This window comes from Fusarium proliferatum (assembly GCF_900067095.1).
Source record: "Fusarium proliferatum ET1 genome assembly, contig: FPRO_scaffold002, whole genome shotgun sequence".
Lineage (NCBI taxonomy): Eukaryota > Fungi > Ascomycota > Sordariomycetes > Hypocreales > Nectriaceae > Fusarium > Fusarium proliferatum.
This window is the reverse complement of record NW_022194791.1, coordinates 2,963,897-2,987,757: the sequence shown is the minus strand read 5'-3', so window position 1 is coordinate 2,987,757 and position 23,861 is coordinate 2,963,897. Positions and strand designations below refer to the sequence as shown.

The window sequence follows — 23,861 nt, the reverse complement described above, 5'->3', positions numbered from 1 at the left end:
TGGTTATCGTAGCCCTTTAGGGTGAATGGAAGTGGCTGTCTTGTTGGAGGATTTGGAGAGCCAGTTAGTTAGTACGGGATTTCACAAGGAAATCAGCAATAGCAGAATCACAACAGTTAAGATGGAAGAACAAGAGCCCAGACTGGAGATGGGAAGTGATTCAAACTTTGGATATAAAATGTTAGTTAGACAGGAGGAAAAGCTCAGTCACGAAGGAAAGGAAAGAGGGTGGGAAATGGGATATTTCTACCAAAAGTCAGTCAAGCAAAGTGCAAGCGCAAGTTGGAGGAGAAGGAGAACAAGTGCATGCCCTGTGTAAGTGCGGCGACACTTTTTTGTGGGGACCGAAATCGCAATCAAAGGCCGACTTCAACCTTGGAACAAGCCCAGACAATTCGCTTGCTCGCTCGCTCGCTCTCCCTGGCCGATAAGGTCCCGTCAACTTACTCGGCGGAGAAAAAAGAACCTGGCTTTTGCTTGCAGTGGAACAGTCGAAGCTTCGTTTGCAGCATGTGGGGCGGCCGCTAAGCTTGTCCTTGTTGCTGGGAGTTGCATACACCATCAGGAAATTTGAACCAACAGTTGCATACGACAAGGCCCAGAGAAGAAAAACTGGACGGTAGAATAACACCGGGCGCGGCCAGAGTGAGACAAAGTTTGCCTGATCTTCCTTCACCTGTTTGTCGACAGTCCTGTGTGTCATGTGTCAGAGATAAGAGACTCTGCATCATCTACCAACAATTGGATGTTTCTGGTGCTTCCGTCGACTGCCGCGAGGATATGGCATTGAAACGCTACAACTTCTTGCCTCCCTGATATCGGTCCACATGCATACAGATGCATGCATCTCTGGTCTGAGACTCAGCCAGATAACCACACCTTTCATGGTCTTCTCGTGCCACTGTTGACTGCAGGCATGAAGTGTCTCGTGATACAGCAAGACGAGACTGCTCCACGGGCTATCGCAGGCAAATTTCCGGACTGTCGGCAGGTGGTCACTTGGACACAGAGAGTGAATGGAGCCATCGTTGGACGGGACTGATGGAGTCGTTGGCGTTGGCGTTGGTGTTGCTTCCCTCAAGTCCGTGTCAAGTGTGTCTTGGTCTCCCAAGATGGAGGGGAACTCTCGGGAGCGTCCTGGATTCTGCATGCAGCTAACGGCAATGTGTCACTTGATTGGGCGGCTTGACCGATGGTGGTCTGTGTCAGGGTTCCATCCCCAACGTCGCATGCATGTCGATTGCCGGTGGGCCACCCCTAGGATGCCATTGAGGCCAGAGCTTCCTTCTAACTTAGCGTATGACTTTATCCGGTATCTGAGATTTGAGCGTATGTAATGATTGGCTGTGTCTTTTGTTTAGGCCCGCCACCCTGGAATTGAAAATTCTCTCTTCTGGTCGTTTCGTTGCATTGCATTCGTTTGTTCATTTCCATCGGAGCCGATGACCGGGCATTGAGCGACTACGCAAGAGTGTCTCTGGTGTTGAACCATTCTTTTCGTAACATCAACTCAATAGCCGCGTAACGACTCAAGCCATGTCTCGGCTTGAATCAGTCGCACAATTCTGTACATAGTAGAGCCGCTATGAAGATCCAGTTGCTTAAGTCAATGAAAGCTCCAGCGATGAGAAAGACATTTGATCGACATCTCAACACCACACCGTATCCTGACAAAAGAGATAATAGTCGTTATCAATATACTGGCAAAGTGTTTTTTTGTATGTTGTGATGGTGACTGTGTATCCTGTCTGCCTATTCATCATCTCCTCACTCTCACGGACTTGAGGAGATCCCAAGTAATCCAGATGATTCCATGCAACTCAACCGCGAACAAGGCCCTTGCGACCTCAACCCTGCGTAATACCGGCCAAGCTCCGTGACTGGTGGATTCAAGCTCCAGCATCTCTGGAAAGCGAGATACGAACTTGGAAAAGGATGCGGCTCAACAACGTCAGTGGCAGTTCAGGTTTCAGATTCGAGAGTACGACAAAAGCAATAATTCACCACCTCCCGACATCATTGACAATTGACTATGCTTTCAGTGGCGCGCTAAACAGCGTTCAAAACAAACAAACAACGTAGAAGGACACATGTCAACAAAAGCGACCCTGAGAAAAAAAACATCCCGAGAACCGGGTGTATCCATTGAGCGGATAAGGGGACCTTGAGGCTAATGAAGCAGAGAGATTAGATGGCTGCAGGTCAATTGAAAGCGGAAAAGGTGATGTTGCTGGAACGTGCGACTCTGGTGAGTTGGGTTTGGCGCTTGCATTGCTTGGCTGGTGGTGGGAGTCTGTGCGCCTACGCCCGCTGCTGGTTCCATCTGAGACTCTGGTCTCTGTGAGATTCCTCGGAAACTTTACGGCCAGGACTGCTGGCACCCCTCCATCTTCACTGGTCTCCCTCGTCCCGTCCACAACCTACACACCTTTCTGGCCTCCCGACCTCCATCTCGATGGCCGAGTAAGGTAGTTCATCACAATTCCCCCTTTGTCAAACATCGTCATTTTCCCCATCTGACCTTCAATTGTATGTCATTCGACGAAATGATACACATCTTGTGCTCTTTGGTCTTCCATGGCTTGACTGACGTTTCACATGCATCCACAAAGGTCATATCCTTGGGTAACCTAAATTGAGTGTCTTTGCTTATCTCGCATATCACCAGCATCTGGCCTGTCGTTGTGCGACCCACCAGCTGTTGACTTGCATTGGATCCCAAGCACACTGCACACTGCACACTGCCCTGCCTGCACTGCAATCATGGTTCTACGCAATTTGCACTTTGGTCAATCGCCGATAGTGCTCCGTGCCGAGTCACCAGCTTACCTCTAGGCTCTTGTAGTAGCGCGAGCGACGAGACCCAGCCACCATACAGTTGCAGCAGTCAACGTCCGTCCACCGCCTTTTGCTGAACCTACCAACCCTCACTCACATGCAAGGCATGAACTGGACTACCAAGGGAAAAGAAGTCCGGACTCCGGAGATTCTGGTGACCAGACGATTTAGCATTCTCATTGCGGGTGAAGTATGAATTAGATCGCGTGGTCTATAGCTCTCTTGAACTTGACCCCGTGCTCTCCAAGAGATTCCTCTCCGTCTCTTTGCGCTACGCATTGCTAAAGACCTGTCTGGGCCCACTGTCGTCTAGGGCTTCCTGCACTGATTATCCACCGCATCTCAGCGTATGCATCAAACGAAGCGGCTAAAAACTGCTTACGCTAGTTCCCGCCTTGTCCTCTGCGCCGACTCCACCAGTCAAGGTGGGACTATTTCAACGACACACCATGAACACGGCTGCGACAACGGCAACACCTGAGTCGAGGATGAGAGAGAGCGGCTTTCAGGCTGATCTTTATGTGACACTGCTGATTGAAGGATTAAACTCGACTAGGATCTTCATATCAACGGTCCGATGTCTTCAACTGGTCACGGAATTGAGCCACAGTACAGTATCAGTTGTTGCATGCATCACCTTTGCATTTCTTCGGACCATCGGCTCGCTCACCGACCCAAGCGCGACTCGTGTTGCCAGCCTGGCACTTTTGACTGTAACGACCACAGGACTCTTTCCAAGATATCCCGATGATCCGCAACTACCAGACCAGGCTAAGCTACCAAGCCAAAACATGAGGTCCAGGCCTCGTTTAATTGCGGATAGGCGAGCAAATGCTGGCAATCCCCGCACAGAGAAACTGACTTGTAATGTAATGTGGGGATATATCCCAGGATATGCTGCCAGTCCCTCAAGTGAACGAAAACAACAGCAGTAGCGTGTTTTGAGCTGGGAGCCACTGTGGAAACTATCCCGAAAAGCTTCATTTTGCTCTATCCCATCACATGAGCACCTCCAGCCCCTCTCCCAACAAGACTAAGGACATACGCCGCGGATCTTGGGATGATTTGACAAAGTCTCTCAGTTACTGTAGACTGAACTGTACTGTTCTACTTGGGATCGAGGCCCTAATTCTCTAACCTCGAATCAGTCTATAACATAAGATCAGACACCCAAACGTCGTGAACTCACCGGGCGATCGCATGTCGTATCCCGGCTGCAAGCCTCGCATTATCATAAGCTGTTCGGTTAGCTAGCGTATGGAATTCTTGTGTTGAAATGGCACATCAGCAGCTTCAGATGCGTGCTACATATGGCATGCATCTTTTCAAGCCATATGCAAGATGTGTTTGCCTCTAGTCTAACTTGGAATTCTTCAACTGCCTTACCGACTGGACCAATTGCGACTGATTGAACTCCTCATTCTGCCCTAGCCCCATTGGAGGTGTAGCTGGCCAGCAAGACGTTACTGTACCATCCAGATGCTTCAAAATCAGATCAAACGTTGACGCCCCCCAGATCAAGCTAAAAACGGCCGCGAAAGGGTGGCTGTGAACTCTGTGCTGTAAGTTCTGGGACTCAAAGTTCGGCATTCCAGTTGTGATAGTCTAGGGTGGCGAATACGGATAACTCATTGTTCAACATCAATCGTGGCGTTAGGCACGAAATTTTCATTTATACTGTAGCCAAGGAACGGTGCCGGCATGAGTTGTGCCTTGTAACATAGAAAACATACGCGTACTGCCTGTGTTTCGAAGCTCTGTCAGGTACGCTCGCTTTTGTTGTGTATCCATTCAAACCACGTAACTATCGCCTCTTTCTCATGGACTTCGGGGAAAGCTTCATCTGCTCTAAGTTATCTTGTAGATCCGTTGTCTTTGGCTTATGAGAGCTATGTCACAACAGATACTGTTATGCAACTGCAAGCAATTGCAGGTACAGACTAGTGAAAAGTTTGGACATCAATATTACGATTATGTTATGATACTCACAAGTCCGTTTCAAATGTACGCCTATCGTACATGCAGCTAAACTTCTATGATCTGCAAACAATGCCTTGCTACCTCTATTCAATGCCCATCTCCTTCAGAATAGCCTTATATCGTTCTGCCTCCTCAGCCATCGCCTCAACACTTCTTGCTTTTCGGTCCTCGTCATCGACTCTTCTCAACCCTCCGCCCGGCTTCGGTCGGGTGCCTATCTCCTTATCCCATAACGCGCCACCGACATTACCCTCCTCTCCCGCAAGCTTAACATACACGGTATCCGGGCTTCCCATGTCCCCAGCCGTTCGCGGGACGATGTGGACGTGAACATGTGGTACCGTCTGCCCCGCGTCAGCTCCGTCTTGCACAGCAACTGAGAAGCTTCCGGCCTCAGGTTCCGGGGTGCGGAAGTAAGCACGTGCAAGCAGACGCTGGGTAAGCTGCACTGTTGTGAAGAGATCCGAGATCTCGGTGGGCGTCAAGTCTGTTAGACGCTTATGCGGGTTATGCGGACAGACGAGGACATGGCCTTGAATCAGAGGTTTGAGATTCACCAGCGCGAAAGAGTACGGTGTAGTGAGGAAGACCTTGAGAGTTGTCAGTGTCTACTAATGACAAGAGCAAGCTCGGGTCTGAGCTTGGCATTGAGGCTCAACATGATTCCTCACCTGATTTGTGACCTCAAAGGGCCCAAATTTGACGTTTCGTCCGGCGGCTCCGGCTGCAGTCATGATGTTTCTCACTGAACGACTCTTTGCAGTTGCCCAAGCTCTAGATGCAAGCATGCTCCAATTGGTAGAGGACCTTTTTCTGCGATTACGGTGGCTCCTTTGGAAGTCTTATGAGTTGGTGGAAGTAATTGGTCTACAATGAAATCATGAGAGGGCGTTGCCCGAGTTTCGCCTTCTTCGTTGTATAAATCACGTCGTTTAAAGGTGGTGATCTGATGTCATGAGTGAGCTCTATTCCCCTGTGAGAACTCAAATGGGACCCACATCTTTTGCACCAATTGTCTAACACTGAGCCTTTTGGCGGAGGTCTCTAGCATTTCTTTGCAGAAGAGTGTTTAATACGATTTTTGGGCAGTTGATGGTATATTTAATCCGTAAGTTGCTTCGTATATATTCTATGATCAAACGATCCAAAGAGTTGCCTGATACTATTGTACAAGAGTTACCAATCACGGCGACCTGAGCACCTTTGTACTGTAACATGAAACCAACAAAAGAAAATCGCTTCTACTGAAGAGTCGGGCATTTCTTAGAATCTGACCTGATCTTCCTCATCAAGAGGAACTTGACCATCTGGGACTGTGAAAGCTTCCTCTGTCTGATTGAGAGGCTGCCGTTCATCTTCAGGCTCATCTTCCCACACGACTATAATTCGTTAGTCTCAGAGTCAGACTATAAAGTCAGGTTTGACTTACCATATGGCTTTATAGCAAAGCTTACCACAAGTGCGAATCCAAATACGCTTGCCAGCAGGACAAAAATACCCTGGTCAAAACGTCCAACCGTAAGGGCATACACTCCATTAAACAAGACTGGCCCTAACACTCGCGCAAGCGCATGCATCATGCCGATTGCTCCAAGCAACTGGCCAACTCTTTCAGAAGGTACATGCTTGGTGATCATAGCTTGCCCAGTTGCACTCCCAAGACCCCCGACAGCTGTCATCATACCGCTCACGACAAACACTCGCGATGAACGGGCAAATACATATCCAAGAGACCCAATAACATCTGAAGTCAAAGCAATTCTCAGGATCAGGACGTCAAGCTCGTCTGCCCCACGGTTCCTTTCGACGGCAGCCACACCGGACTCGCGACGACGACGAGCTGCTGGGCGGATGCGGCCAAAGTAGTTGATAACAGGGTATATTCCCATAAGGACCACGACGCGAACAAGTGAGAGAAGAGACACAAACCCCGACTTTTCTAAGAGGCCCCAGTGGTACGTCCGTCCGCAGTAGAGAACAATGACAGCACCTGCGGCCATGCTTGCTCCGAGGATGATGGTATCATTGATCGCAAGAGCGATCAAATTTCGACGAAGAGCCGGCGATGTGCCAGGGCCAGTAGGATAGAGAGCCTTGAGAGGAGCGAGGGGGTTTGCTGTTCGAAGGGTATTCACCCATGATGGCGAGACAGGAGATTGCAACTCCTGGTCCTTTGCGTACTTCTCCCGCGCTACCAATTGTTTCCTTTGAGACAAGGACTCTGGAACAACAAGCCAGACAAAGAGCATGAAACCAATGTGGCATCCCATGACAACATAGAAAATAGATAGCAAACTACCAGTCCACTTGACGAAGAAGCCTGCAAGAAGAGGACCAAAAGCAAGTCCCGTGAACAGACACGCATGCACGTAGCCCATAGACACGGCGCGTTTTGAAGGAGGGGTGCAGTCACTTGTGTAAGACTGTGTCATAATACTTCCCGTAGTGAACGATCCCGTCATACCATCAAAGACACTACCTAGAAGCAGCCAGCGATAGCTAATAACATCGGGGTATCGGGCAACCAGGATAGTGATGAATTCGGCCAAGATTCCACCAACAGAAGCTAGAGCCATAAGCCGTGTACGACCATATCGATCAGATAAATGGCCGATTTTCGGTGCGACTATGGCACTTAGAATACCAGTGAACAAATTCATGACCAGCATGAATTTTGCCACGTTTGCTTGCACTTCGGGGACATCGCATTGGGGATTTTCAGACCCAAGAAGAACAGGCTGGAAGACTGCGTCTGGATTACGGCTGTGTTCATCTGCGAAATACTGCCTGCAAACGAGCTGAAGGATTCTTATCGCATAGGCTGGTAAGTAAAGAAATTCTACATATTGCAAGCAACGGAAGCTTACAGGTCAAGTTTGGGAACCATTACACCTCCAAAGGCAAGGGTGAAAATGATATATGGACCAAGCAGCCAATAAACCTGCAAGCAAGGTCAGAGCTGAACAATACGGCTTTGAACAACGTCTAGGCGCATACCGATGGTTGCCGCCACCAGGGTAGGCCTTCAAAGTCCTTGAAGGAATCCCAAGCGGGAGTTGTAGAAGATGTTTCACTATCTGCATCGCGAGCTTCGGAGCTGGTAGGCAGCAAACGTGTTGCTTCGTCTAGGATCGCAGACTCCTCCTCGTGAATACTATCATTTTTCGCCATGGTTTCCTAGCGCGCAAGGGGGACAAGTTTCGTCGGTTCGGGTCGGAGACAGTGAAGTGCTGCGCGCAGCAAAATGATGGCCAGTGAAGCCTGTATTCAATCACGACGTTTCTAGGGCATGGCCAAGGGGGAATCGAGAGATGGACGAGTCTTTCAAAGGATAATAAGGACTAGATTTTGCATGTCTCAGAAGTGAAAACAAGCGAGAGGGTTGTGTCGCTTGCAACTGGCATGAGATAAGTGTGACGAAGAAGGGATCTGGTCTGGGGAGGATTAATAATGTATGATCTAGGCGCATTTGGGGTTCTCTCTTGCGGATACATGATGAGTCCAAGTGCTAGGATGGTGTTGTGGAGTCCAACATCCATGCTATCCACGTTGGGCCATGCCAATTGTCCCAGAGCTAGACGAAACACGATCGTTTTAAGACCTGATAAGCCATGGATGGGCTTTTCCTTTTTACAGTTGTCAATCTCTGAGTTGCTGTCGCCTATATACGTCAATGCATTGGTGATTCTGATACTCAATCACGTTATACTGGCGCCATTGCCGGGCCCATCACGGCATCACTCGATTCATGCCAGATTTGCTTCTCTGGCACCTTTGTCGAGATAGATAAGTGAATGACGCACTCCCTGCGTCCTATGCATACCATGCAGGCTGGGATCTGGCAGTATCTGATAAGCTAACAGCTATCATGGGTGCTGGCGTGGCTCGTTGGTCTCTCGCTGGCTTGATCTGATAGGCTACTGCTCCTGAATCCTGAAAGTGTGGCATCGAATCGCATCGGGTTTCGGGTTTTGATACAACCGACTCCGCAAAGTCCGGCATCAACAGGAAACAAGCGCGCGGGATGGAAGAAGATCATATTATAAATCTGCCTGAGTCGATGACCGCGTGTTGCAAAGGTGCCTACAAACCTGCTACTCCTAGGTACTATGATAGTTAAGTAGTTAGTGATTAGCCTGCTTACTGCTTTATCTCGGATTTAACCACCAAATATTCAGACAGAAAGAAGCAAGACGATAATCCTTTTCGCACTCTCTGTGTATTCCAGAGCCACTTACAGTTTAGCAAATAGCTCTTCATCCAATAGGCTTCATTGCTGAATGTCGAAAGCTCGTGCCTGGTCATTGACGAATACATAAAAGAATTTGTCCTCGGTTATCATGACTTCGGTCGTATAGACGTTGGGGGATGCTGTTTGATGAATGTCATGATACACGGTCGCAGCCAGTTGGCGAAACCCATCATTGGATAGGTACCCAAGAGCGCAACGCATCGATATTTCCAACTTTGATCCTGAGATCCCCGAAAATGCTACCTTCTAAAGGGAACAGCTCAGATCTCCTTAGGACGACATCACTAGTGGTTACGGCAATTGCATTTCCCTCGGGTAAGAGTGATAGTTCAGCCTGCGCTCGAAGCAAGGGGAGGCAAGGGGAGGCAAGAAAGCTTAGGACCTTTACCCTAAGTGATAAAAAACATTTTCGCAAATCTAGTGTATTCAAGTAGAGCTTTAGGTCAGCTTATTCTGATACCCTCATTTAACGTCAGAGGTTTTATGTTCTCTTAAGGAACGGGCTCCTTCGCAACTGTGGGGCTTATAGAGCTTAACATTCATCCAATCATAACCCCTGTCCACCTGAGTCAGCAACAATTGCGCGCTGTAGATAGAACCTGGATATTTTCAAGAAGCGTGTTTCGCAGCATAGTCCAGGCTCCATTGTATTCAACCATTATCAAAAGCGCCTTAGCCAACACCGCCGCGATGCCCGTCGTCAAAGGAGGCGTTTGGACCAACATTGAGGATGAAATCCTCAAGGCTTCCGTCTCCAAGTATGGCCTGAATCAGTGGGCGCGTGTCTCATCGCTGCTGGCGCGCAAGACGCCCAAGCAGTGCAAAGCCAGATGGAACGAATGGCTCGACCCAAGCATCAAAAAGATCGAATGGAGCAAGGAGGAAGATGAGAGACTCCTCCATCTCGCCAAGATCATGCCCACCCAGTGGCGCACGATCGCTCCTATTGTCGGCCGAACAGCAAACCAGTGCCTCGAACGATACCAGAAGCTCCTCGATGAAGCCGAAGCGAAGGAATCATCCAGCCTTGGGCTGATGGGCCCAGATGGAGGCGAAACGCAAGCCCCCAGCGCCGATGATGTTCGAAGACTCCGACCGGGCGAGTTGGATCCCGATCCTGAGACGAAGCCTGCGCGACCCGACACCATCGATCTCGACGAGGACGAAAAGGAGATGTTGAGTGAGGCTCGAGCCCGCTTGGCCAATACGCAGGGTAAAAAGGCCAAGAGAAAAGCCCGAGAGCGTCAACAAGAGGAGTCGCGACGTCTTGCTGCTCTACAGAAGAGACGAGAGCTCAAGACAGCTGGAATTAACATTAAGGTCACATCCAGGAAAAAGGGTGAGATGGATTACAACGCCGATATTCCTTTCGAGAGAAAAGCGCTCCCTGGCTTCTACGATACATCAGAAGAAATGGTGCAGAATGAGGCGCAACGCGCAGCTTTTGATCCCCGGAAACAACAGCTGGCCAACAAGCGCAAGGGTGAGGGCGAGGATGACAACGACCGGAAGCGAAAGAAGACAGATAAGGATGGGGCGTCGGAATCATACAAGGCTGCTCTGAAGGCTGGTCAGCTACAGAAGATCCGAGAGGCAGAGCAGAGCAGTAAGCGTCGTGGCCTGGTTTTGCCCGCTCCCCAAGTCAGCGAGGGTGAGTTGGAGGATATCGTCAAGATGGGTAGGATGGGTGAGGCTGCCAATTTGAGAGCAAAAGAGAGCGAGAACGACGCTACTCGAGGACTTGTCAACACATATTCTACTCTGAACTCCGCTACCCCCATTCGAACACCAAGAGCCCCTGAACAAGAAGATCACATTGCAAACGAAATCCGAAATATTCGAGCGCTCAACGACACAAATTCTGTCCTTCTCGGTGGTGAGAACGCCCCGCTCCATGTAGGCGCAGCCTCGACTGGTTTCGATGGCATCGCTCCTCGAAAGCAGATCATTTCCACGCCAAACCCAATGGCCACACCTCTGCGGGCAGATGGCGTGGGAGCCACGCCTGGTCGACCTGGACAAACGCCCATGAGAACACCCAGAGACACGCTATCTTTGAACCAAGACGGGGGAATGTCGATGGTTTCAGCTACACCCAGAGACATCAGGATGAGAGATATGGCTTTGCGCACCCAGCTTAAGTCAGGTCTGGCCTCTCTTCCCAGACCAAAAGATACTGAATGGGAGTTCGATATCCCTGAGGAAGAGAAGGAGGCTATGCTAGTTGATGAGATGACTGAGGAAGATGCTGCAGAGCGGGACCGCCGAGCACGTGAGAGGCAAGCAGCCGAAGAAGCCCTCGAATTTCGCAGGCGAACTCAAGTTATGCAGAAGAACCTCCCCAGACCGGTCTATATCGATCTGCCCAGTTTATTGAAACAGGCCACCAGTATTTCAGATGTTGCTGAGTCTCTTATTGCCAAGGAATCAGCGAACCTCATGGCGAATGATGCGATGAAATATCCTGTCCCTGGTGGCCAAGTCAGTGGCGCCCCTAAGCCTCTTCAACAAATCGACGACGATGCACTCGCGGAGGCTCGTCTGTTGATCATGTCCGAAACGAAACCCCTTCCTAAGTTCGAGGATATCCAGACCGCATTCGAAGCACGCGCAAGCAGCTCGCTACTCCTCGGTCTGGGCTGTTACAACGATGATGAGGAAGAGCAAGGGGCGGTCATGAAGGTCGCATTCGATGTAAGTTTTGATGAGCTGCAGAAGTGAACCTTTATACTAACTGTTATCCAGGCTGTTCAAGACTCCATCATGGCTTCTGCTGAAGCAGGCACTAAGCTAGAGAAGAAGCTATCACTTCACCTCGGTGGTTATCAGAAGCGACAGAAGATGCTTCGTGATAAGATGGTCGATGCCTCCGAGGCTTTGGAGAAGGCACGAGTTGCCCTGGCTGGTTTTAAGACGCTGGCCATCTCAGAGGACGTGGCTATCGAGCGAAGACTAAGCGCTCTACGCGAGGAAGTCGGTTTCGTTAACCGACGTGAGAGAGAAGCACAGGAAAGTTATAGAAATGCAAAGGAAGAGCTGGACGCGCTCATGGCATCTGGAGTTAACGGGATTCATTAATTGATGTGTTATTAATGGTGTATAAATAGGGGCTCAGTCGAGGCTAGCATATCTGGGTCTAATCTTACAATCTGTCCGCTAGGCATTACGCTTGTATACTTACTATCTTGTCCGTTCGTCCTTTTGATTCATCTTGACTTGATATATGTTTTCGAGTTTATTTGTGCTTTCTCACACCAAGACGAGGAAGCTTGATCGGCCAGACCATCACCACAGAGGCAAATGCAAACACGGCACAAGTGATGAATGTGAGCCGCAGCGCAGCTTCATAACTCACGATGACCTGTTCTCGGTACTTGGGCTCAAGCTTGGCCACCTCCTCAACCGACTCTCTCACACGGCGAATAATCTCATCACGACCTTCTCCTGTGACGTACTGTCTGAGATAATGGAGCAGAGCGTTCTGGACAACAAGCGAGCTACTTGCAATGCCAAGTACCTGGCCGAGACTTCGCCACAGCATGAGTGTAGATGTCACAACAGCTTGCTCGGCTTGAGGAGATGCAGCCAATATCGCCATGAATGTTCCTGGGAATTGGAATCCCTGTCCAATCGAGGAAGGGAGAAGGATGAAGAGATAAACCCAAGATGGGAGGTCACGCTGAAGGAAGACCAGGCCTATGGTGCCGATGAGTATGCAAATAGTACCACTCAAGACAGGCCACTTCAAGCGGCCGGTCCAAGTCACGGCAAAACCAACAAAAGCACCGGTTGAAGAGGCGGCGATTGTCGGAATAATGAGGCGGAGACCAGAAGAGGTGGCAGATGTGAGGAGGACAGCCTGAAAATATAGTGGACTGTATGACATGTTAGCAATAGGATACTAAAGAGCAGTTTCAAGCTGTAGGAGACGATCCAGGCTGCTAGTAGGTAATTGAGAACAGAGTGAGCAATGAGATACGGAACATGCTGCTGTGTATCAGGAACGAGTTGCCCACAAGGAGCGCCACATCGCACCTCTATCAGCAACAGATATCCTACAGTCCCATCAAAAAGCACAAGTCTCTTATTATACAAAGGGGAATGACTTACATGTTGAAGAGAATTGAGTTAGCGACAATAGCAGCAATAACATTCGAGAAGATCATGTTTCCAAGAGGCTGTCGGTTCAAGAGATGAAGGGGCATGATCGGTTTATGGACCCAGGACTCGACCCATAAGAACACGGGGAATGTGATGGCGAATATAGCAAGACTTGCAATGACAAAGGGGTGTGACCCTGAAAGATGCATGTTAGTCACTGTCAGCGTGGAATTCGGTGTTGACTTACATGGGAGGACATTGCCTCCAAGATTCAGGCCCAGAATCACAAATGTAATAGCGGTAGTCAAGAGCAACGAGCCCCTGATGTCGAATTCTTTAAGAGCCTGCCACACCCCCTTTCTCTCGCCCTGGATACCCAGATCATCTGGGATGGCAATCCATGCAACAACCATGCAAATCAATAGTGGCGGAATCTGAACTCCAAACTCCCATCTCCAGCCAAGATAATCAGCCATTGCGCCTCCTGCAGCGGCACCCAGACTTGAACCAACACCATAGTTCATGTTTATGTATGACTGGTACACGCCACGGTTCTCAATGGGGACAAGGTCTGACACAATGATGGAGCCAATGGTCATGACACCGCCAGCGCCGATTCCGCAAAAGGCTCGCCCGAGAATAAAGCTCTCGATGCTGTTTGCAAGAGCACACCATGTCGTTGCGGCTGCAAAGATGCCCAGGGCTCCTACAAAGAGCGGCTTTCGGCCTAGAGCATCAGAGAGCCGACCCAGTAAAGGTTGGAAGGCAGATGAAGTGAGGAGGAAGGCTGTGGAAAGCCACGATGCGGAGTTTGAGGCGTTAAAGTATGATGTAATGACAGGATGTGATGAAGCCATGATTGTTCCGTCAAAGCAAGATATGAAGTATGCTGTCAAAATCTGGGAGAAGATGAACCAGAAGCGTGTTGGAGATGTGTTGTTGAGAAACGGTGTGTCTATCTCCGTTACAGCAGAAGTTGTTGATCTTGCTGTGATAGAATGGCGTCGACTGTGACTTATAAGAGGAGTCTCTTCATGGGGACGCACATTATCCAAGTCCTCAGAGATCTCACTCTCATCTTCATCTTCACCTTCACCTTCACCTTCAGCCTCACTGATCACTCCCTCTTGCTCCTCATCGTGAAGGTAATGGCTAGCCTTATAAGAAGAAGGCCTTAGCATTGCACTCTCTAATGATTCAGGCTGCAGGAAGTGAGCACCAGTCGTCAAAGATCTCGAAAGATTTTCGAATTCTGCTGGATCAACGACACTGCTGTCACTGTCGCTGCTCCGAGAATTGGTCCGTACCGGAACAGGTACCGGAGCGGGAGTGGGAGCGGCACGGCCGGGGTCCGAGACCGGAGTCATCACGGCGGCTTAATAACTTCGGCAGGAACTCTTGTTTGAAACCAACGAAGGAGAAGGAGAAGAGAGGGAAAGATTGCAATAAAATAGAAGGATCCGACAGAACCTTTTTAAGGAAATAGGTTGGGGGACCATGTAGAAAAGAGTGGAGTCTCACTGTCGTGATCGCAGACTTTGCGGCGGATACACCCAGAAAGTGGCCCCGCAAAGATCATCGGGATATTCCCGACTCGGACTGCCTATAATAGATGCATTGTCAGTGGAGGATTAGAAATGCGGTATCTTCCACAAAAGGTTTCTCGGTGCGAGTGTAGGTGTGAGTCAGGCAGAGGATTATGACTATCTCTGCCGGCCGTTATGCGGGACCATCACAGGAGGAGACGAGTCACCTGCACGCGAGCAAGACTACGGTGTGGAGGGGGTCAGTTGGGGTTGTAGTTGTAAGTCGGAAACTCCGCCAATTTCAATTAGATAGAGTTGCTGGTAAAATATATTGCTACGAGTGGTTAGCACTCTTCAATGAAAGGCACATATTCAAAACATACAACTAAACTCGTGAGAATAGTTATCATTTCTATAAACCAGTCAATAATCAATCGTCAGGTTTAGCTTATCTCAAGCCTCTCCCCCTTCCCCTCCTTTCATTAACCCCGGCTTACAGCCACCCATGCTCATGTTCATGAACCACCCCAGACAGATGCAAATACCCACCATCTGCAAGTTGGACTGACTGATCAATTACCGAAGCGGTCCAGCCGCCCCCCAAACACCCCAATGCAGTATGCAACCCAAACGTGCAACTATTCTATCGTCTTGCTCTGAGACGCTGCAGCCACAAGAATGCCCGCTCCCATAACGCCTCCATCGTGACACGGGCTGAGTACGACTCGTAACGGGCTCGCCTCGCCGAATCGTTCGCGCAGGAGCTGGTCCAAAAAGTTCTGGCAATCCCGCAGGTAATCCTGAAAGTGAACAATGCATCCCCCGGTGTAACCTACACCGAGTTCGTAATCCCGATCCAATGCCTTTGACCCTTCACTTGGAACTTCTTCGGCCAATGTCAACAAAGCCAGTGTGGCTGCTGCCACAATGCCAGCCGCTCGAACCTCAATAGCCTTGGCAATTCGATATACTGCCGTGGCAAGGTCCTCGGTCCACTCGAACGGCGGCGATCCTGTCGATTCGGGGAATTCTTGCTGTAGCATAGCGACAAGAGCCGAGGGTCGGAGGGGTTTGAAGTGACTCAAGAACGTTGTTGTAAGGTTGTGCTGTTGCAGCAGGCTCTGAGGCAACGTTCCTGCATCAATACCCAAGTGTTCCGTCAAGTAGTCGACCAGCATAATTCGTCCGAGTTCGCCCAGGTAACGGCCTGCCGTCATGAATTCGAGTGGCTGGAAGCCATTCAACTCACCTTGAACGTCCAATGTTTTGTCCCATTGGCTGACCAACCCAACTTCGTGTAAGGGAGGTGCAGTACCGTTGATGCTCCATTCAGTATTGACCGCAATCTTGACATCCTCTGCCCTCTCCTCCGGTCGGGCAACAACACTCTCTGGGCGTTTGGATGGGTTCAGCTGGCTCAGCTTCAACGGAATCGTTGCATTGCAGCCTGTTCCGAGAATAAGACCCATGGCAGCACGTCGATTCAAAGCTTCATCGAAGTTAAAGATGAATGAGACGAGTGTCGACACCGAGTCATTGGCAATTGCCTCGACTCGAATAGGAGGTAGCTCGTGTGACTTTGCACGGTTGTATCCATCGGTGAGGCGGTCACCCAGATCCTGATCGGGGGAAATGGCGAATCCCTTACCCATTTGCATAAGCGTAGCTTGGGAGAGTGAGTGCTGAACCATGGGAAAGCTAAAGGTGACACCAAGAGGCAATGTTTGGTCGCTTTGTAGGTGCAGCGTGTCGCATCCATCTTGGACTACCTCAGCAATGCATTTGCCAATCCAAAGAAAGAGACTATCCGGATTTTCGTTCTTGAGGTGTTCATCGATGGGCCAGGACTTCTCCAAAAGCCTCCTCACATGTCTCGTGGCAGAACTGTCATCGGATCCGTTGGCGATATGGCCATTGGCTTGGTCAGATGACGCGGCTTCGTTGCCGAGTTGGACAAAACCCACTCTCAAGTTTGTGCCGCCGCTATTCTCACGTTAGATTTATCAGAGAAAGTGAAACTCGAAGGCTAGTAACTGACATGTCTATGGCTAAGTGGCTACATCATATGTCAGTCCATATTTTCTTTTCTTTTTTCAATCCTCGAATAACAATATCTCACCAGCCTTGTTTTCGCTTCGCTTCTGGTCGTAGAATAGCTTCAGATATGGGCGTAGGTAAGAACTGGTTCTCGGAGCCAGCGGCAAGTTTCTTAAATGTCTTGAGAAACAGTTGTGATAGTCGATTGATCTTGTCAATATCGACAGATAAGGGTTCCAAGAACTCTTCAATCGATACAGGGGTTGCCATGATTCGAGCCAAATCGCTGTAAGATACAAATGGTGGGTTTTTATGAAGTTGATGTGAGGTACTTCAGGGTATCATTCTAGAGAATCTGATACCGGCATTAGGCAGACGTAGCTGGATTGGAAGTAGGTCGTCGGTAGAATAGTGCTAGGGGGTGTATAATCGAGTAACGAACGTAGCAGGGGCTCTTAAAGGTAGTACTGGTGTGCTAGGCAGGCTGTGAGTGTGAGAATGAATAAGTATGAATCGCAAGTCATGAGAAGGTGGAAGTTATTCACCTGTGTTGACGATCCAACGCAGACGCTAACGCAGAGAAGCTGCACCCTGATGCAATGACGTGGAACCGCGATCTAAATATATCTGGCCTTGGTGGTTATTTTAGCAATTGGGCATTGGCGGCCGTAATCAGTGATTAGTAGTTTGGCATCTATATCATATCATTGAACGCATCTCATCTCATCTCATCTCATACATGCACCAAGCAAGGAATTGATCGAGAGATTCACACGCGATTTTCTGCGGGGTCAAATATCAGCCTTTCTGTGCCCCGCCGGTTACCCCTGAAACGGTTGACTTACAGCAGCAGTTCTCACTATCAAGGATGCACTGATGATCTTCAAGTTCCGACTTGAGGCGCATTTCAAGAGCAGAAATTGGAGTATGAAATAATACGATACTCGACTCTTTAGATAATGCAGGAGGTGTTAGACAGCGTATATAATTAACAGTATGAAAGCATTATCAATCACTGAAGCTCATGTCCCAAAACGGTTTCCCTAACCAAATTCGGATAAACAATGCAGCCGCATGTGAATGTGACGCGCATTCAGCTGCCATAACGACATCTCCTCCACCTAACATCCCCGGATTCTCTTCCTGAGTAGTATACTTAATTATCACCGCTTCATATATAATGGATGAGAAACGCCCTGCTCCACGAGCCATGTCGCCGCCTCGTTCCCTCCGTCGCAGTCGACCTACCCTCACAATAGCCTTCGTGATAGCTGTTGTCTATACATTCTGGATATGGCAGCCTTTCAACCCCATACTTGACCAAACGATGGTCGCTATCACGAACAACGATGTTCATACTGCCGATAAACTCGTACCACTGGAGGCACACATCATGAGTAAATGTCCCGACGCAAAGGTAAACGCCTACCCATCTATGTGCAAAAAAAACAAATGCTCAATATCTCCAGGATGGACTGGAACTACTAGTACTGCCCGTGATGCAACGCGTTCATGATAAGGTTAACTTCACTTTATCTTACATTGGCCGGTATGTCGACACACAGCTATATCTTAATATGAGACTAAAATTCGGCTCCATAGGCCAACTGCCAACGACGGTGTCGACTGCATGCATGGCCCTTCAGAATGCATGGGCAACATCATCGAGCTCTGCGCCCGCGAACTCTACCCCGATCCCAAGATCAACCTCGGCTTCATCATGTGTCTAAGCCGCGACTACAGTGAAATCCCCGAACGCTCTCTCGTCGAAGACTGCGCTCTTGAGTCCGCGATCGATTTCCAGCAACTCAACGACTGCGCTGTAAGGGAGGACGGTGCCTATGGTTTGAGCCTCCTACGGGATAGCATCAAGAGAACTGCAGATGTATACCACACTCGTCTCTAATACCATGCGCGTGCTAATATGATCGATAGGCCGGTGTGACGAAGAGCGCCACTATTCGTCTCGATAACAAAATCTACTGCATCCGCGACGGTGGCGAGTGGACCGACTGTCCCAACGGTTCTGGCGTCAACGATCTAATTATTGCGATCGAGAAGCTACGCCGCTAGACTTGAGTGGCTCGAAAATCTCGGTCCACAACTCACTTGCCTCTCCTAGCGTATAGCTCATAGCAATGCTATCCATACCCGCCTCGTCGTCTCCCGCCATTGCGCCCAGCGTTTCTATGATACCCTCTAGTCCGACTGCCTTTCCCGTCGCCTGAGTGGCCCCCGCTTCGAGCTGGACATGAACAATATGAATGTGGAAGTGGTAATATGTGGGCTGGTAATGCACATAGAGTTTCAGCTGGTCCGGCTCGATCGATGGATACGTCTTGACAGTGGCATCGATAAGATGGGTCTTCATGTGCTGCAGCCAGGGGATGTGCTTCTTGCGAAGGTCTCTCAGCGACCAGATATCCCGTCGTTCGACCAGCGCTAGCAGGTGCAGCGCATCGAGCGTCTTGCGGTCCCAGTTGAGGTCTGGCAGCATGAGGAAACCCTCATCGCCGGCGGCGCCAAGCTTCGTTCTGTAGATCACATCTTCTACCTCCTTGCGTCCTTCAATAATGTTAAATACCCAATTGAGTCGTCCTTCCTCCCTCTTGCTGAGCATATACGGTCGAATGTGGTCTCTGTAAACATCCGGTGTCTCCGTCACGAACCGAACACCCTGCTTGCTGTACTTTTTGACGTGCGTTTCGGTACATGGGTAAATCAGGTTGATTTTGAGATCGGCGAAGAAGTCGGCGTCGTCAGGTTTGGTCGTCTCAGTGCCGCTACGGCCCATAAACCAGTGATAGATATCATTTGCGCCCAGATTCTGAATCCGCGCGAGCTGGGCGGGAACATCGGTGAGGTAGGTCTGCGAGGTTGGGAATGGAGCCCGTTCCAGGATCAGTAGAGCTGGCTGGTCGTCGATAGAACCATAGAGGGAGATGCGACGACCTGCTTGATCTTGGTTTAGGACGCGACCGAGCTTGAATTTGGGCACTAGGGCCTCCGCCTTTGCTTTGACGTCGGCCATCGTTGATTTGAGATGGAAAAGACTTGGCTGTGGTCTACAACTCTGCCCCTCTTTAGCAGTAGAGGAATTGATGGGAGGGAACACCCCACGGTGGGGCTTCTGTTGACACCACTCCACACCGGTAGACAGAGGAACCCGCATTCCATGAGATCTCAAACATGGATGGACCCTTGGTCGCTTACTAGGCGGCTGGCTTATGGCATTCAACTGGAATTCTACTTTTAACTTCACTGCTTTAAGAGACCGAGTAGTGTATAAATCATCAGAAATAATGAACTTATTTGCAGTATCGCTAAAAAGTCGTTAGGCGTCGTAGCCGCCCATGAAGAAGGTGCTCTATCTATGGTAGTGAGTGTTTATTTATTTAACATCATCATAAGAAGCCTCGAAGACGTAAGGAACGTGGTGCGGCTACTTCATCTTGCCGCCATCTTCTCTCCTCTCGTCCCCTTGTTTTCCCCACGCATTACTTGCACTGTGGTCCTCAATTCTGCAAAACAGCAATCCTGGGTGGTTCGCACCGGGTATATAATTCAACGCTAGAATTGAAAGTAAGGACTTGAGTCCTAAATTCGTCATAATCTCGAAGGTCAAAGACGAATAACGGCGTGATACAGATGGTTGGTAAGTTGATCGGGGTTGGGATATCTCCGAACGGCGGAGCGTGGTAAGTGATATTCGTATTGAACTTGCGAAGATATCGGATGAAGTTTGTGCTGCAGATGCCAACAGGGTATGCCGAGAAACCAGAACGCCATAGCCGTTAAACCAATGCACCGATAACGTGTACCTTTCAGGGTCGTATTCAAGTTAAGGTGTCGTGACTGTATTAATCATGAGAATGATGAGTGAGCATTGAAGCCATTGGAACCAGTTTCCGTTGATCCATCACCCTCAATTGTCTTCCTCCAGTGTTCGGGGCGACAGACACAAACCAGAGGGAATGCTTTTATTTCGCCCTCTGCAGCAGGGGAGCTATCGCGGCGTCCCGACGCGTTCGAAACGCCACTATCGCGTTGAGCTTGTCGTCGAGCCTCCCACTCATCTGCTCGCTCGTTGAGCATCACACCTGTCGCCCAACCATCGTCCCATATGCCCACAACCTTGAGCATATCTCCCCGTTCCAAGGCGAATTCGTCGGTTGCCCGTGGTTGATAAGCCCAAAGAACAGCTATTCGGTCACCGGGGTGAATGTCGTCCTGAGAATAGTAGTCCTTGAAAAATGGCAACTGCTCGGATTGCTGGCTAGCGACGCCCTGAGGCGATGAGAATCCCCCCGCACTAGATGGGGACTGCGGTACAGAGCTGCCAAGGGCCGAACTACTTGAGAGTGAGCCGTGTCGTCGAGGTTTAGTCGGTGGTGGACGAAGGACTCCGCCACGCGTTTCTGACGAGGGTGGGCTTGACGTGAACTCGTCAGATGATGAATGATCCCTGCGTGGATATGTGCCTACAGCACCGATACCACCGGCGGCTGATGAAGTGTCGCGATGATGAGAAGGTGAATCGCCAGAATGACCTTCGAGAGCAGACATCCGTGCTATACGTCCACCGGGAAGAACTTCGTATCCTTGAGGGGCGGCTGAGGGCGCTGCTTGAGCCATGGTTGTTCCACCTTGTCGGGCCGGCGAAGGCTGGTTGAAAATGCTTCCCTTGGGACTGCTCGGTCGTCGTCTCCTTCTGAGGCACAACAGGAGGCCAAGGGCAAGCAAACCGAGACCGGCAAGGACGCCAACAACGATACCAGCGATTGCTCCGCCGCTTAGACCCCCTCCTCCTCCTCCTTCATCGTCATCTTCGTCGGAGTTGTCATTTCCGCTACCTGCAGTGCTTGATCCAGTAGCCGAAGATGTTGGTGATACTCGGGTAAATGTCATGGTGGCGGTCAAAGTCGGTAATTTGACATCTTTGCATCGTTCCTCGGCATTTGAGTTGTAACAGCAAGTGTCGGTCGAGTTAAGACCGCCTGAACCACAATAGGTACAGAGTCCCACGGTGCTGTTGCCGTAGCCACAGTTCTGTGACTCGTTCTCGATTGCTGGAATACATGTCTTACTGTCCAGAGAGCCACCAGGAAGGGCACAATTCGTGAAGTCTGCTCTGATCAGCTGAAGCAGATTGCTTGACGGGTTCGAACAGAGCTCGTCGTCTGATGTTATATAAGCCTCGCTCTGGGCATACTCAGCGCAACTGTCGGCGCAAAGAGGTCGCGACTGCGATGCTGACAGGCCACAGGGCTCAATAGAGTTCTGAACAATGGAATTGCATAACACGGTGGTGGTGAAGCGAGCATACAAGTCGCTGGTGTTAGTCAAGTCAAGATTGCTGCATCCGAACAAGGATTGATATCTACGAGTTGTTAGAATTGCTTAAAAATGTTGGTCCTCGGTTGACTTACTGCCTCTGGACATAATCTCTCTGTACATAATTCGAAAGCTGGCTATCGAAAGATGCTCTGTCGGAAACATATCGCAAGAAAGGGCTATTTGTGAAGTTAGTAGATTGAGAGGTCACCAGACAAGAGAACTCACAAGAACTCAAGCAGACTATCTCCAGTAGAGATGGATGCGGATGTGAATGCTGGGCAAGCTTTTGAATCCTTTAAAGATATACAGTTCGAACTTTGAGCCGAAACAACCATTGGTGATGCAGAAAGTAAGCCAAGAATGACACTCTTAGGGGTGACATAGTTCCGCGACTGACGAGCCCTCGAAGGGACCGTGTCTCGCTTGAGCGCAGCCATCTGCAAAGTTGGGTTGGTGGACAAAGTTCGACAAGCTGATGCAGGAATCGGTGATGTCTTAAGCTGCAATAACACCTAGGTCATGGTCGTCGGGATAAGAACTTTGAAATGATTTGCCTGATTCGTCAAAGAGTTGTGGTCTGAAGTGGTCGATGCAATGGTCGATGGAGAGATGTTGGGCGGTTAATAATCGTAGCCAGAAACTGCTCTCCTGAGCAAACAAGTGAGTGAATGTGTGATTAGTTTAGGTTGAAGAAGTCGAATTGTCAGAGCGCAATCGATTTCGTGACGTTCTCAAACGATAGTAGCAGTTGGTGAAAGATTAAATTACGATTAATTTTCCACAGAGGGAAAGAGCGAATGTCGTAAACGAATTAAAGAAGGTGAGATGGTCCTCGAGAAACGGCCCCTTTCGAGAGAAAACGGACCTGGAAGTTCGTTCCTTTCGATTGTCGTTCAGGCTCGAGTTGATTGAGCGCGTGCAATTGGAGGCAAACCAGGTGATGCTACGCACACTGGCTGGGCACGGGTGGGGGAGGAGGAAGGGGGAGAAGAAAGAGAAGAAGAGATTCGACTCGAGCGAAGAGATCCCAGCGACTTCAGACCCGGCAGCGGACGCGACGGATGGTGGTTGAAGGTTAACCCTGGCTGGGATATTAGGGGGTGCGTTAAGGCAGTGCGAACCGCCTTGGGGGTCCGGTGAGAGAAGGATGACACGGGTGCGCAGCGCAGTGGGAGAGAGAGAGAAGAGGGAGAGACAGCGAAGGAAGCAGGGATTTAGAGAAACATGAAGGACCTGAGGATGATCAGAGTGGGCGAAAGTCGTGCCGGCGCCTGGTGTTTGGACCCCATGCTCCTGTCCAAACAAACTGACTGGAGGGAAATGGCGATAGCCAGGGTGAGTCTGGTCATTCTAGGCCCAAAGAGGAATAGGCCAGGGCCAGCTAGGACAACGGACAAGTCTCAGATGTATTTTTGCTCCAAGATTGTATGATTCAGATACCTTCTCTTCTCAGCTAGCCTGCACTTGTTTAATCTTGGGGAACAAGGATCCAACGGAAGCCGAGCAGGGTCATTAGCGCTATTTTAGCCGTCCACCACTTAAACAGCGCCTTCCATGGCCTTTCCGGGCCGCTATTTGTCGCTACTTGACCCCATAAACCTAGCATCAGCACCACGTTGCTGGGTCTCCATAACTTAGTTAGCGAGACTTTGCATTGATTGATGAATCTCTTGTTGATGATATGTTCAACAATGGTTCTGTGGCTAAGACACAAACGCGGACACGGACACAGAGCACACAACGCTCACACAGATTGTTGCAGTCAATGCAATCTGCAAGGAGGGACTCCT

At 49.8% G+C, this 23,861-nt stretch overlaps 8 protein-coding genes across 8 annotated transcripts; 2 read left to right on the top strand and 6 right to left on the bottom strand.

The window, feature by feature from the left end:
- Nucleotides 1-4,901: 4,901 nt before the first annotated feature.
- FPRO_02813 (related to bis(5`-nucleosyl)-tetraphosphatase (asymmetrical)) lies at nucleotides 4,902-5,552 on the bottom strand (the record flags this gene model as incomplete). The annotated part of the gene is made up of 2 exons (XM_031227045.1): nucleotides 4,902-5,408; nucleotides 5,490-5,552. 2 exons carry the CDS (start codon nucleotides 5,550-5,552, stop codon nucleotides 4,902-4,904), a joined length of 570 nt encoding a protein of 189 aa, XP_031077520.1.
- A 529-nt stretch (nucleotides 5,553-6,081) lies between these two features.
- Nucleotides 6,082-7,989, bottom strand: FPRO_02814 (uncharacterized protein; the record flags this gene model as incomplete). Its single annotated transcript, XM_031227044.1, has 4 exons — nucleotides 6,082-6,197; nucleotides 6,248-7,626; nucleotides 7,686-7,759; nucleotides 7,816-7,989. 4 exons carry the CDS (start codon nucleotides 7,987-7,989, stop codon nucleotides 6,082-6,084), a joined length of 1,743 nt encoding a protein of 580 aa, XP_031077519.1.
- Nucleotides 7,990-9,760: 1,771 nt separating this feature from the next.
- FPRO_02815 (uncharacterized protein) lies at nucleotides 9,761-12,148 on the top strand (the record flags this gene model as incomplete). The annotated part of the gene is made up of 2 exons (XM_031227043.1): nucleotides 9,761-11,764; nucleotides 11,816-12,148. The coding sequence occupies 2 exons, from the start codon at nucleotides 9,761-9,763 to the stop codon at nucleotides 12,146-12,148; spliced, it is 2,337 nt and encodes a 778-aa protein (XP_031077518.1).
- Nucleotides 12,149-12,305: 157 nt separating this feature from the next.
- On the bottom strand, nucleotides 12,306-14,538 carry FPRO_02816 (uncharacterized protein; the record flags this gene model as incomplete). The annotated part of the gene is made up of 3 exons (XM_031227042.1): nucleotides 12,306-12,945; nucleotides 13,181-13,367; nucleotides 13,419-14,538. 3 exons carry the CDS (start codon nucleotides 14,536-14,538, stop codon nucleotides 12,306-12,308), a joined length of 1,947 nt encoding a protein of 648 aa, XP_031077517.1.
- A 797-nt stretch (nucleotides 14,539-15,335) lies between these two features.
- FPRO_02817 (putative hexokinase) lies at nucleotides 15,336-17,004 on the bottom strand (the record flags this gene model as incomplete). The annotated part of the gene is made up of 3 exons (XM_031227041.1): nucleotides 15,336-16,680; nucleotides 16,736-16,753; nucleotides 16,817-17,004. 3 exons carry the CDS (start codon nucleotides 17,002-17,004, stop codon nucleotides 15,336-15,338), a joined length of 1,551 nt encoding a protein of 516 aa, XP_031077516.1.
- Nucleotides 17,005-17,914: 910 nt separating this feature from the next.
- On the top strand, nucleotides 17,915-18,807 carry FPRO_02818 (uncharacterized protein; the record flags this gene model as incomplete). The annotated part of the gene is made up of 4 exons (XM_031227038.1): nucleotides 17,915-18,151; nucleotides 18,204-18,283; nucleotides 18,337-18,619; nucleotides 18,670-18,807. The coding sequence occupies 4 exons, from the start codon at nucleotides 17,915-17,917 to the stop codon at nucleotides 18,805-18,807; spliced, it is 738 nt and encodes a 245-aa protein (XP_031077515.1).
- Nucleotides 18,779-19,765, bottom strand: FPRO_02819 (uncharacterized protein; the record flags this gene model as incomplete). The annotated part of the gene is made up of 1 exon (XM_031227037.1): nucleotides 18,779-19,765. The coding sequence occupies one exon, from the start codon at nucleotides 19,763-19,765 to the stop codon at nucleotides 18,779-18,781; it is 987 nt and encodes a 328-aa protein (XP_031077514.1).
- Nucleotides 19,766-20,598: 833 nt separating this feature from the next.
- FPRO_02820 (uncharacterized protein) lies at nucleotides 20,599-22,508 on the bottom strand (the record flags this gene model as incomplete). The annotated part of the gene is made up of 3 exons (XM_031227036.1): nucleotides 20,599-22,114; nucleotides 22,164-22,247; nucleotides 22,297-22,508. 3 exons carry the CDS (start codon nucleotides 22,506-22,508, stop codon nucleotides 20,599-20,601), a joined length of 1,812 nt encoding a protein of 603 aa, XP_031077513.1.
- Nucleotides 22,509-23,861: the final 1,353 nt, after the last annotated feature.